At 50.0% G+C, this 13658-nt stretch overlaps 1 protein-coding gene across 1 annotated transcript in view; it reads left to right on the top strand.

The window, feature by feature from the left end:
• CR1 (complement C3b/C4b receptor 1 (Knops blood group)) overlaps positions 1–13658 on the top strand; it is a 63833-nt gene that overhangs the window by 17115 nt on the left and 33060 nt on the right. The window contains exons 17-30 of the mRNA XM_072028641.1: positions 52–243; positions 965–1064; positions 2565–2647; positions 3085–3279; positions 3482–3541; positions 3664–3792; positions 9782–9973; positions 10383–10574; positions 10796–10892; positions 11050–11144; positions 11472–11573; positions 12130–12156; positions 12843–12897; positions 13089–13164. Of these exons, the coding sequence (XP_071884742.1) occupies positions 52–243; positions 965–1064; positions 2565–2647; positions 3085–3279; positions 3482–3541; positions 3664–3792; positions 9782–9973; positions 10383–10574; positions 10796–10892; positions 11050–11144; positions 11472–11573; positions 12130–12156; positions 12843–12897; positions 13089–13164 (1595 nt within the window). The remainder of the gene's footprint in view (positions 1–51; positions 244–964; positions 1065–2564; positions 2648–3084; positions 3280–3481; positions 3542–3663; positions 3793–9781; positions 9974–10382; positions 10575–10795; positions 10893–11049; positions 11145–11471; positions 11574–12129; positions 12157–12842; positions 12898–13088; positions 13165–13658) is intronic.

Genomic DNA, 13658 nt, shown 5'->3' with positions numbered 1-13658 from the left:
CACGCCCCCTTGCTGGCCAGCTCTCTCAGACCTGCTCTCCTTGATTGCCAGTGAGCTGCTCTACCCCGACAAGGTTACACTTTGCTGCCCTGTCCGAGGTGGACGAGAGGATAAATTTTTTTCCTATTGGGTTCACTGTGAGCTACGTCTGCCACCCCGGCTATGAGAACATCTCAGAAAGCTCCCCCACCAGCACTTGTCTTGAAAACCTGACGTGGTCGGAGGTTGCTGAGTTGTGCCGCAGTGAGTACCTCCTACCTCCGCCCCTGCTGTCGGTGAGCAGCCCCCAGGGCTGGAACCTGCAGCCAGGCACCTGCTCCTTGCCTGTGTGCTGCAATAAACCCCAACAGCCGCGTGCTTAACCCAAAAGCAGGTGGATATTCCTAGACATTTACCTGTAACACCCTGGGGGTGTTTGGGAAAGGTTGGACGTGGTGCTTAGGGACGTGGTTTAGCGGTGACATCGGTGGTAGGGGGGTGGCTGGACCAGGTGATCTTGGAGGGCTTTTCCAGCCTTGATTTTAAGACTTAGCAGTGAGAGTATCAAGAGTGTTATTTATTTTCTGTTGGCATGAAAAGATCTGTTTCCATTTTCACATAACGTTCACATCTGGACACAGCCCATGCACAGGACAAACATCGGTGTGCAGGGAGTATTTCTAGCCTTGAACCTCAGAATGTAGACAAAGCATATTTCCCCATGAAATCCGTATCGCATTAAACAGACGATGTGGCAGCAACGCACTTTTAACTTGCTACCAAAGCATCGAGATGGAAATCTCCCTGCAAATATTCCTTTCTGCCCTCCGGGGAAGTGTTTACAGGTGCCGGCTGTGAGCGTGGAGCCCTTCTGGGGCTGCACAGCTCGGCTCCCTCCGGGTGCAGCCTTCTCAGTCTATCCCCATTAGTGTTCCTCGTCACGGCAGCAGCCGTGGCCGCTCACTTTGGCCTTGCTCCCCTGCAGGGAAGTCCTGCGGGCAGCCGCCGGCGCTGCCCGGGGGCAGGACCCTCGCCCTGACGGACTTTCTGTTCGGTGCCAGAGCGAGCGTGGTCTGCGATGAAGGGTGAGTCCCGGGGTGCTGATGCTGGGTTGCAGGCTCTGCTCTTACACATGAGATGTGTAACATCTTGTAACACGCTCAGGGCTAGAGCAATGAACCTGCTGGGTGCTCTTTCGCAATCTAACCCTGGTGCAGCGCTGCTCCAAGTGGAGAGCTGAGTGCTTCAGTTCGAGCTTTGTGCTGGGAAGGAATGAGAGCACAGGGGTGGGGAGCTGAGTTTATGGCAGCCTTTTCCTTCAGGTGTCATCCAGGGGAAATTCAACTGCCCCAGGCTGTCTGTCCCAACAGGACTACCTGTGCCATCAGTTTGTACCTACAGACTTCAAAACAGGCTACTTGAAATACTTCAACTTAACGTATTCATGATATATTGAACAAGAAGGGGTTATGTATGAATTTTAAAACTTATTGGATTTTCAGCTAGAACACTGCAGTGAAGCACAGTTTCCATTAGTCAGTGCTCTGAGTCATGCTTTCTGCCTGCTCCCAATCAGGGCACACACGCACTGTTTGCAGACTTGCTCCCAAACCCTTGACTAGTACTCAGCTAGGGCTGGAAAAGCTAGAGCTTTCCTCCCTACCAAGAGCTTGCTGTCACCGTCTGGCTTGTTCCATCCCTCTGTGCAGCTGTTTCAATTACAGTAGAGATTTTTCTCCAGATACTCCCTTAGAGTGGACTTCGGGGAAATGACAGCACGTTCCACCCTTCTGTGGTTCAGTTCATCTTTGGAAATACCCATCAGGGTGGAGGGGTAGTGTTATTCCTTGAAGCACTACCAGATGTCACCACTTGTATCCAAATGATCAATCACACCCTTGCATTCTGAAAATTCAGAGATCTGGGAAGGTGTCAGTGCTGTCAGGAAAAGATGTCTCACCTTCCAGCAAGCAAATCCAGAAGCCGCTGTAGTGAATTGTGTGTTCATGTTGCTCCCCACCTGTCCCTGCTGTACACAGAGGATGCATTTGAATATTTGCAGAGATGAGCTGAGCAGGTTCTGCTTTTCTGGCAACACTCCAGCAAAACAGCTACAGCCTTATAACCCCAAAGCAATGCGCAGATTAAGAGGTGGCACTGCCAGTGGCGAGGATTTCAGCAGATCCAGCTACCCTCGGTAACAGCTCTGCCGTGAGCAGGCAGGGGCTGAGCAGGCTTCAGGCTTCCCTGGTCTAACAAATCCCAGCCCAATGCATCTGAGTGGGGATCCACGCCTGCCCACAGCCCTGCCCGACCTTCCCTGTGCTCGCCTCGGGATGCTGGCCATGGTTTCTCCTTTCTTTGCACTGGGAGGAGCGCTCTGCATTGAGTCACCTACAAGCAGATTAGCGAGGATCCTAGCAGAGAGCAAGGTGAAGGAGCTCTGCTGTTACCCAGCTCGTATTTGCACGTCTGTTTGCTTTAAAGCTGCCTTTTCTATGCTCCTGGTCACACTGGCACTGAGGGGGAAATGCTCTCAGTTTCTGGGTAGTTACATGTTTCTCTCTTGTTGTATTTTCACTCAGGTACAAACTAAATGGGAGGAATCTCATCCAATGTTGGCTGAAAGGAGATGACGTTGAGTGGAGTAAACTTCCAACCTGTGAATGTAAGACTGATTCTAGTACAAGCCTGCCTTCACGGGTGTTTGTCTTTGTATTATGTGGCAGATCTGTCACCCACACTGCAGCTGAGAAATATCCATTTTGCTGCTGACACTGCATTTCAGCAGTTTTGTTTCCACAAAATCAAAATATTTTCTCATGAGCTACGATTAGCAGTGAGGGTGATGGGATGAGATTTCTAGGGCTCTAGCCCATGACAAGCTGCCTGTTTATTTCTGTGACACGGGAAGAGAGAGGGAGAAGGAACTGGCAGGAGAAACACTTCAGAAACAGAGATGATCAGAACAGAAGGTAGTGCTAGTGACCCATCTTCACTCATCCAATAGGTTTATTTTCTCCAAAAATCTTCGGTGAACTCTTAAGAAACGTTTTGTATTTCCATTGCTTTTAGCAACACTCATGTTGACCTTCTTTCATGCAGTAATTACCTGCTCTTCACCTCCTCCAATTAGCAACGGGAAGCACGATGGTGAAGGTGTAGAAAAATTTGCTTACAACTCAACAGTGACTTACGGCTGTGACTCTGGCTTCCAACTCATCGGAAAAGCGAGCATCCAGTGTACAAGCACAGACAAAACAAATGGGGTCTGGAGTGGAGCAGCGCCTAAATGTAAAGGTGACTTTCCCTGGAGTTTAGGACTTGTAATATGAGTTCAGTATTTAGTATACACCAGATAAACATACCCTGATTGCTTAGTGTATGATGTGTCAAGTGGGAGTCGTATTGCAACTTGAAAAAATGCAGTGCTGCTAAGTGAGTAGGGAGTGGACGGCCTGGAATGGAGAGCTTTTACCAATACTTATTCTTTTTACTACAGAGAAAAGCACATTTGTCAAACTTGGAGCAAAAGAAGTGGAAAAGAGCACTCCGCCCCAAAGTGAGTTGAAATGACTCTGAGTTTAATTAACCCCACATTTCCAGACTTAACTTGCCCCTTTATGACATTTATATGAAAAAGCCATTCAAGGAGCTTCATGCTGTGATCTTCATTCTTTTCAGATTTCCAGGGAAATGGCATCCAAACAGATAAAAAGGATTTCACAAAGGAAATGAAAATCAGCCTTTATAAGGAGTTACTCCAAAGCAGCAACTCCTTCTCCCATTCTGCTTCCTTCTCCAGGCCACGAGGTGAGTCCAGCACATCTCCTGAGACTCGTCAGGAGTTCGGGGGAGCTCATTCATAGGGCTCAGAGTTTATTTTCAATCCCGTATCTGGAGCTTTCACTCTTTCCCATGTTTCTCTTCTGTGGTAGGGAGCTGTGCTACCTCAGCATTCAGATTTGTTGTGCCTTTTTACAAAACCCAAAGCTACTACTCTCCTGGAACCAGACGAGGACCACGGTGTCCTCCAAAGTACATGGGGATCTCGGGCATTCTCCCCCAAGCTGGCTGCTTTGAAAGCATAAAGTGGTCTAAAGTTGCAGCACTTTGTGGAAGTGAGTGTTTTATTTGTCTTCTTGGCATCGTCTCTAAGTTTTCTTGGGGTAATTTGTATTTTTCACTGGTTGGGCACCAGGTTCAAAGTTCAGGTCTGACTGCACTGACCTTCTTCTCTTAAAGAAGCTTTGTTTGGTTTGCGATGTATTCTCATGCGTCAGCCATTTCCTTGCCCTGCTGTTAGAGATTTTGAGATTTTGCTTGACCCATTTTTTTGTCGTATTGAAAACCAGCCGTACTATAAGGTGTAGCCTGAGGAGCGCTGGGTTTTCTGTCCCCGTTAGCAGCCAGCTAACGCTTACCTTGTTCCACGCCAGCACGGTCGTGGGCAGCCAGGAGAACCCGGACGTGGCAGAAGTGCTGCTACCACAGATTTCCCATTCGTTGCAAAGGAGTTTACCTGTAAAAAGGGTGAGTGTCGGCTGTGTTAGAACCAGTGCCAGGGTGGGAGCTGTGAGCATGGAATTGGGAATGACGCAGCCATACAGGAGTGTTTCCTGCACAGCCAGCGGTGTGATGAGAAGCCTTTGTTGGGTGTGAACTTGGGCTGTCCTGGAGCTGTGTCCCTGGGGTCAAAAAAAAGGAAAATCTGTCCCCATTGTGGGGATTTTGTGGCCCCACACACGCTGAGGCTGCTACAGGAACGTGGCGAGGTGGTTGGTGAAGCCTGGGTGTGGAAATTTCCCCTGTGCCGGCACAGCATGGCCAGGAGGGATCTGCCCCTTGCTGTGTCATTTCCCAAAGGTGGTTTGGTTTTGTTTTTGTTTTTCCATGCAGTGCTGCTCCATCCTGTTAGCATTGCCAGGCTGGTGGCTAGCTTTGACCAAAACCTCGGTGTATTTGCCTAGACTGCTAAACAGGGAGCTGACCTATTGGGCTAACATGGGGAACTGGGCTGCATGGCTGGGTACTCACAGATACATGTGCAGGAGCAAAATTGTAGTGGTGTCAGTGTGTGGACAGAGCTCCAAAGGGCTCTGGAGCCCTTAGCAGAGAGGAAGTTTGGGGGCACTGGGGCCTTGTAACAAAAAAGAAAAGGCTGAAAGCCTCCTAAATAATGCAACGAGGAAGGAAAGGGGCAAGCTTTGTGCTGTTTATTTCCTAAAAATGTCTACGTTGCTCTATCATATGCCTTCAGAGGGAAGAGAGATCTAAAAACCTCTTCCTGTTGGTTTTCCTTTTTTCTACTGTTTTGTCACTCTTGGCACTTCTCCAGGAGATTGTGTAAAAGCAGCAGCTTGACATACGCTCTAAACCTGGCTGCAATGTGGGAAACGCTGCTTTGCTTTGTGCTTCAGGAACTCGGCCCCCCTGCCCCAAAATAGGAGCCCTCTGCAGTCAGCCTGTCGGGGCCAGCAGGCAGGAGCAAGTGGTGAGACAGGGAAAGTGGCACAAAGCCTGCAAACAGCCTCTGATGTTCAAGCGAGGGGATTGCTTTGGCTTTTCTAAAGGTGGCTTTGGTGTTCTTTAAAGTTCTGGGCAAGAGTCACCAGGCAGAAAGTGTAAAGCTCAACTCTCCTTGCGCCTCCAGCCAGGCCAGCCTTCATGTGAGCGTTTCCTTCCCTCAGGCTGCACACATGGCCCAGGGGAAGCACGATGGCAAGAGCACAGAAAGATTTTCCTGCAGCTTTGGAGCACTTTGTGGGATGTGGCTTCTCTCCTCCGGTGACACGGTGACAAAGGGACACCCAAGGCAGAAATCCCCTGCCAGCAGGCGTTTGCACCTTGTTTGCATGGTTGCACAGACAACTTTCTCATGCTGCTCTTCCTGATGCCTCACTGCAGACATAAACCACAGGCAGTTCAGTGGGATGCCACTGTCTCAATATATTGTTTTCGTTTTGAAAGAAAATAACCCTGCTAAGTGCAAGCCACGCAAATCCATCACCGTGTTCTCAGAGTGCCTGCTGCCGTGGTTGTACTCATTAGGACTCTTTCACTTTGGTTTAAAACAAAGAATAAGCTATTTCAGACACGTCTTAGGTACGCGTACAAAATGTGTTTTTCTAAATTGTGGTACGTTTTAACATTCCAAGAAACTCCATGGAAATTGCTTGTACAAGAGTTGGTCAATTCCCATAGCTGCTTTTCCCATCTGAGTTTTTCGCTAGTTTCCTTCTAATATCATGAATCCAGTTAGGAGTCCCTAGATCCTGATCTGCCCAGCCTAGGCTCAGGGTGAGGCTGTGTCATTTTCCAACCCCCTTCAACCTTTCTGCAGAATTTTGCTCACAGTTCCGCAGTGTCACAATCGGTTACAGGAGGAGTTTCCACAACCGCATGTTTCCTTTCTCACTTGCAGCACAGCCCTGCTGCCAGAGCAATCACCATAAACACAGAAACACCCAGTTAGATTGTGAAGGAGACCCAAACATCTCTGCTGGGCTGAGCTGCTGCCTTAACTCCCAGGATTTTGTGGCTGTAGCAGTGGTTCAGCTGCAGATACGCCCCTGCCAGCTGTCAGCAGGGTTCTGCCGAAACCGAACTCCTGACCTCCTTGTCCTGCAAAGCTGTGTGCTCATTTCTGTCAGGAAATCTTGACGCATTAAACTGAACGTTGATCTTTAGATCTTCAGTACTGTTAGCACTGTCTTTAGCAAAAGCCTTTTTGTCTCAAACTTAAATACTGGTTCTTTGCCGCTGGTGTTTCTCTTGGGACTGCACGTAAGGCAACAGCCACGAAGGGTCTGCAGCTCAGCCCCGCTGCAGGCTCAGCAGGTTGGCTGTGCAGGGACGCATACAGCTGTTAAATGTGCTCTCAGTGTTGTCATACCGCAACAGAGACACCAGAATTGTCCGTTTTATGTTGTTAGCTGACTATTATCTTAGGTCTGTCTATGCAGTACATTAATTGCCTTATGTTTAGGTGGCTTCCTGGGTCTTTATTTACATTTAATAATAAATGGCAATTGTTTCCAAAGGATCGCCTGTGAATTCAACTGCCTCCTGCTCCTTTTCTTCATCCTATGCTCTGTTTAGGAAAGTGTTGGCTTTTAGGGGTATCAACAACATGACTTTATTCTGGTCTGCTGTGAAATCAGTTCCTTATTAGCACTCTTCCATATTTATTTTCTAAATGACCTCTTATGCAAGTTTAGTTTAAGAAAGAAAGAAAAATACTCCATGCAGTAGCACTTGGGAATATGAGCACTTCCAGCAGGTGGTCTGAAAAAGAAAGGGGAGCGGTCTGGAGGGATGTGAACCTTTCTGAACCCCACCTGCCAGCCCCAAACCCAAGCCCTGCAGGGCCCTGGGGGAGTCGTGGCAAGGAGCCCGGCTGCCCTGGCCCTGGGGGAACAGGGGCAGAGGGGATGCTGATGTGGGAGGCCAGGAGAGGTGCTTGCAGTCCCACGCATGCTTTTTCTGGCTGGTTCCAGCATGGCACGGCAGCAGCCGCGCTCACCACTGCGTGCTTTCACTTCAGCCTTTGCCATCTGCTTGGCCCGATTTCTGTCCTGCGGGGAGGGGATGTCAGAGCGAGATAAAGTGAGCTGGCTGCAGCTGAGCAGAGGCCGTTCTGCTATCGCAGGGCTCAGCTGCCATCTGTGTGAGCACCTGGGGTAGCTCCTGCCTGGGACATCCCGATGCTCGGCTGGGTGCTGTGGCTGCACGAGGCAGAGCTGCAGAGGGACAGGGCTGGTGTGAGCCTGGTCTCAGCAGGGACAGGCTCCTCCTGCTTCTGCTGGACGCAGGCACGGCCTCAGGTAGGAACACAGCCGGTTCAAGGGGTTGATCTGAGCTCTGTGAGCAAGGGGCATTTTTCTGAGTTAAAACTGCAGTGGTTTGTGGTTCTGATGGGTGCGTGAGCCAGGCTGCTCCCCGGGCAGTCTGTCTGAGATAACAACTCCTTGCCAAATACTTCTTAACACTTTATCTTGCACTGAGGTCACGGGTGTGATCTGTTAGGAGAGAATTCCCAGCATTGAAAGCATTTTTTTCCTGTTGGCAACACCCTTTTACCTTCTACACCCACCGTTCCCCTTCACACCGCAGGCGACCAGTGGCCAAGTCATCTCCGTGTAACGTCAACACTCCCCAGCACGTACTGCAAAGCCACCCGCCACCCGGCCGCTTGGCTCCCTGCTTAAGAAAACACCTCTTGGCCTCGTCGCGGAATGCCTTTGATGGAGCTTAAATTGCATTGATAAGAGTAATAAAGTGAAAAAGAAAGAAAAGATAATGGAAGATAACCGAGATGCTCAGTGGAAACACCACTGCTTTGTGGATGAGAGGGGCAGCGGGAGGCAGGAAGGTGCTGGCTGCCCTGCCCTGGGCTGGCTGTCACCGGCCCCTTGCTGGCAGTGCTGCCAGCAGCTGGGGACAGGCAGCACAGACTCCGTGCACATTGCCATCCACTTTTCCCCCAAGCCCTGCGGGCAGGGCCTGGGCAGGAATCCCAAAGCAGCTCCACTCTCACACCCCCACACTGAGCTGGGGCAACCAGCTCCCATCCCTCACGTGAAGGGATTGTGTTCAACTGGAGGGTTACAGTGGGAACGCTGGCATCCCCACTGCGTTGATTTTTTTTACATAGGCATTAATCAAAGTTGGCCCAATTAGTGACTTCCAGATTTACAGCCCTCTGGTCCCCCCTGGACCCCTCGGGCTGGAGGAAAGCCCCCTCTCCTGGGTCTGTCCCCAGGGACAGGCGGGTGCCCTTCTGACAGGGGTGCGGGGATGCTGGCAGGGGCAGGTGCCACCTCCGCACTGCTCTGTGCTCCCGGCAGCAGCCTGGGGCTGGGGGCTGTTGGTGAGGGCTGGGGGCACCCGCTGAGGGTGGGGACATCAGGTCCTGCCCTGTCCCTCCCGGCTGCGGGGCACGCTGCAGGCTCCCAGCCAACAAAGCCTGCAGGCTGCACTTTTGTTTGTTTTTTTCTTTTTCCTTTTCCTTTTCCTTTTTTTTTCCCTTTTCCTTTTCCTTTTCTTTTTCTTTGTTTTGTTTTGTTTGTTTTGTTTGTTGGTTGGTTGGTTGTTGTTTGTGTGTGTGTGTGTGTGTGTGTGTTATTTTTTGTCCCCGTTGGGGAGGCGATAGCTGCGGGAAGAGGTGTGCCCTTACTGGAAGGTGCCCAGGGGCCGAGGCGGGGGCTCCTGGTGCCGAGAGAGCCTCGGGGAGGGGGGGTGGTAAAACCCATTTTTGGCTTCCCGGCCAGCAAACCGCACTCGGGCGTGTCCCCCAACCCACCTCCCCGCCTGCCCACGCGTGGCCGTGGGCGAGCGCTGCCCGCCCCGGGGCGGTCCCGGACCCCCCCCCCGGGCGGAGGCGAGGGGCCCCCGGCAGCATCCCGGGGCCGGGAGGGGCCGGAGCCGGGCGCCCCTCGGCAGCGATGGGCTCCGGGCGGTGCCGCTGGCTGCTGGCGGTGCTGGGTGTACTGGTGGTACTGGTGGTGCTGGTGCCTGCGGCCCGCGGTGAGCTCCGGCTTGGGGAAGACGCGGGGGGGGGGGGCACGATGGGGGTGTCTGAGTGTCTGTACCTGGGGGGTTGTGGCTGTCCGTCTGTCTGTCTGTGTGTCTGTACCCATGTCTGCCTGTACCTGTGTCTGTGCGTGTGTGTCCGTGTCCCTGTGCCTGTACCCGTCTGTGTGTCTGTGCCTGTGGCTGTTTGTCTGTCCTCTGCCCTGTGCCCTGCCAGGCTGCTCCCGAAGGCAGCAGGACCCTCCTGAATCCCTTCGTTTTGTTGCAGGGAACTGCGGGCCGCTGCCCCAGCTACCCGGGGCAGAGCCTCCAGAGGACTTCAAAGATCAGCAAAGCTTCTCCATCGGCTCCAAGGTAACATACCGATGCGTTCAAGGCTTTGCTAAGCTCCCCTCGAAGTCAGACACCACGCAGTGCCTGGAGAACGCCCGCTGGTCCGTCCTCCCGGAGTTCTGTGATCGTGAGTAGCGCACTGTCTCTGCAGTTGCTCGGAGATGCGGGCTGCTTGCGAAAGCATTTGCTGCTTTAGCAATTGCTGTTCAGGGGGTTTCCTCATCAGGGGTGAGGCATGAGCAAGTTGTTTGTCAGAACCTTTCACTGTCCTTTCTTCCTGACTTCCCTGGGCTGTGGAAGTGGCCAGGCTGACAGCGCTCACCTCGGCCGCTCAGTTCTAGGAGGGCAACGTTTACCATTAGAAATCTTTTCTATTACAGATATAGAAATTATCAATCATCTTATTAAAAATATTTGTAATATTGTGAGGGAGGCTTGCTTATTACGACTTGTATTTATGGTTATACGTATCTGAGTGCAGAATACTGACATTTTTGCTTTGGAACTGTCACTTTAATTGTCCTTGTGATCACTAGGCAGCTGTTTCAGCCCACCTCGTGTGAGTTTCGCAAAAGTATCAGCAGAAGATGAAATCAAGAATTTTTATGCTGTTAATGTCACGGTGAGCTACGTTTGTAACCCAGGCTACACGAATAGCACTGACGAGCTTCCTACCAGCACTTGTCGTGAAGATTTAACATGGTCAGAGGTTCCCGAGTTATGTGAAAGTGAGTGTCCCTGCATCAGTTGCTTTTTCTCCAGCATTGTACATCCTTAGCTCTGTGTTTGGAGTTCCACCTCAGATTTATATTCTAGAATGCCTTTTTTTAAATGATGTTCATCATCAGATGCCCAGTTTGACATTGCCACACTGTTGTGAAGAGCATGTCAGTGGTTGGCGTTCGCTTTCCTGTCCTTGCAGCGTCCTAAGGACAATCTTCTTTTTTAGGGGAATCTTGTGGTCCTCCAAAAAATCCAGAGCATGGTACAGTTGTTACAACAGATTACCTGTTTGGCTCAAAGGCAGATGTTATTTGTGACGATGGGTGAGTGGAAGCAGGCTGCTGTGCTGGCTGGCCCACACCCCAGCGTGCGGCACAGGGCATGGGGCTCTGCCTGTCGAGTCCGTGGCACCCCTCTGGGGTGACAAGTTCTTGGCTGGTGACAGCAGACTGAGCTGGGGATGTGCCTTTTGCATCTTAGGTACGTGCTAACACTGGGGCTACCCTTCATCCGATGTCTCCTACACGACGATGGAGTTGCCTGGACTCCGCTTCCAACTTGTCAGCGTATGCAGGGTAAGAGAGCTTATCCAGAGCTTGACTGGAAACACCGAATAGGCCTATTAAAAACCACTGAACTCTGTGTTGGTTGTAGCGAATTAAGTCAGGTGGAAAGTAGACACCAGGGGTGAAAACATTGGGCATACCTAGCAGCATTGGTGGTGCCTCCTGCAGGGCACTTCCCGAGTGCAGGGCTGAGCACTGCTGGAGGATGCTCACTGCAGGCTTACATATGTTTTGTATAAATGGGATATTACGTAAAATACAATTGTGGCTGTGTGGTGGTTTTACCGTGCTGGGCAGCTAGACCCCACAACCGCTCTCTCACTCCCCCTCTTTTAGACGTTTCTCCTTTACCTTCGACCTCTACCGCTGGCGCTACAGCAGTGACAGACGCACCCAAACCGTTGGAAGAGAAGACATCAGAGTATCGCTACATCCTACGTAAGGGCTCAGGAAAGCTTCCTGCATTGCAACCCCTGTAGTTGCTAGAATTACACCCATGTTGGGCAGCCCTGACTCCATGCACTGTTGGTTTTCTGCTTTCATTGTGTCTTCCTCAACCCTTTTGGTGGGCCCATCTTCCAGTTTCGGAGGGGTTTGCACAGGTTAGCTCGCTGGCCTGATCTCCTTTTCTCTGCGCTCCCCAGCTGACCTGATACAGGGCAGGGTTTTTGGTGCTTGAATCTCCCTCTGTGCATCCGAGCATCTCAGCAGAATCTGCTGGCGTTACCTTGCCTGTGTTTGGACGTTGCTGGGGGGGGAGCAGCTTGGAGCAACAGACCTCAGCTCTGGCAGTGGGGAAAGATGGGGTGAGGGGCTCAAGAAGAGCATCACAACGTGTTTACTAATCGACGATGATTGCTTCTCAGCAGTGCTATGGTTATCTGGATTTGAATAACACTGCTGTGCAAGCATAGATTAAGGAGTCTTCCTCTTTGTTTATCAGCATCATGGGTTTCATTTTTTTTAATACCAGTTTCATTATTTTCTTCTCTAGCACTTATCATCATCCCTTGCATCATTGGTGAGTAATTTACAATTGAAAATATACTTCCCTAATGCAAAGCTGTTATTTACTGCTAAACATCTGGAGGTGGTGTTGTTGGCCTCTTCATTTTACAGCTCCTCGTGCTGAGTGTCTCCGGACAGGATTCCTGGGTTTCTCTGCTGCTGGATAATGCAGCAGCACCACAAGCATTATGGATAAATTGTCTTTGTTTTGGTAGAAAACATTATGTTAATTGTGGATGAAATGAAAGCCAAAGAGGCCGATGTACAAGCCAACCAAAAAATGTACATCCTGGCACTCCTTAATTGATGAAATTGGTTTAAAAGGCTTTGGCAGACTTTGAAATATAAGAGATTGATGAAACTTGGAACATCCGTGCTGCAAAGAGATTGAGTACTAAAAATGGTGTGTCTAAAATACAAAATAAACAGCAGGCTGTCTATAAAAGTACCAAATACATGAGGATCATACTTTAGAGAAAGGTCAGCATGGCGCTACACTTGGTGGTTTCTGGGCTCGTTTTTCAGAGCTACATGAGGGATTTTGCATTGTTCTGGCTGAGAAGGAGCCTCTAGGTGGGGACAGGCTGCCACAGAGCAGTGAATTTTGCTGTCAGTCTCTTACCAAACTGCTGTATTTCACTTACACTACCAACCAATATGCTGTTCATTTTTGTTTTTCCCTGTTTGCTTGCTTCCAAGGAATTGTTGTAATTGTAATCTGGACCATCAAGAAGTGTGGTGTAAGGCAAAAAGGGTAAGTGAGCCGAGCTGCTGCTCAGCATTCCTCAGCCATCGTCAGCTTTTTCTTAACTGGGTGTTTCCTTGTAAGCTCTGAGTGATGGTAATAACCTTTGGTATGTATTTGTGTGGCTTAGTACTGTCTTTCCGTGATGTTAAATTGTTGCTTATTCCATAGATTTTCTCCTTTCTTTTCCATGTCTTCAGGACATATAAGCCAAATCCTACAAATGCAGGAGATGAAGAACAGGGACCATCCTGCCAGGAGCGTAAAACTGGTCCATGAGAAGGGACAGCTACTGCTAGCTCCTGACACCGTCAGTGATGAAGTTTTGAGTGCAGTAAGGCAATACGAAGTCAAGTTTCTTACTTCATAATCAAGAATTTCTTTGTGAAGCACCAGGAGAATCAAATCTACTTCGAATTCAGCTCCCTGTCATTTTAGTGCCTACATGTTTCTTATTTTTTTTTTTAGTACCTAAAACATTTTTGCAGTTCTTAAAGTGAGGCTTTTAACATTCAATAAACGTTTCTTTCCACTAGGAAAATGATTCTATAGAAAAGGCCCTGTTTGCACATCCTCCGAAGACCCACTTGTATTTTTTTAAACCACTTTTTTTTTTTTTTTTTTTTTGGCTAAGGTTCATTTCCTACCATGCAGACAAGACTTTGACAACGACAGTATTTATAGCAAAACCGTTTTGTAAATAAAAGGCACACGGGCTAAGCGAGACTGGCGTGCTGGGATGCTTCCTCGGTCGTTGTTCCTGCTCAAAC

This window comes from Anas platyrhynchos, chromosome 27, assembly GCF_047663525.1.
Source record: "Anas platyrhynchos isolate ZD024472 breed Pekin duck chromosome 27, IASCAAS_PekinDuck_T2T, whole genome shotgun sequence".
NCBI lineage: Eukaryota > Metazoa > Chordata > Aves > Anseriformes > Anatidae > Anas > Anas platyrhynchos.
This window is presented reverse-complemented; position numbering and strand designations above follow the sequence as displayed.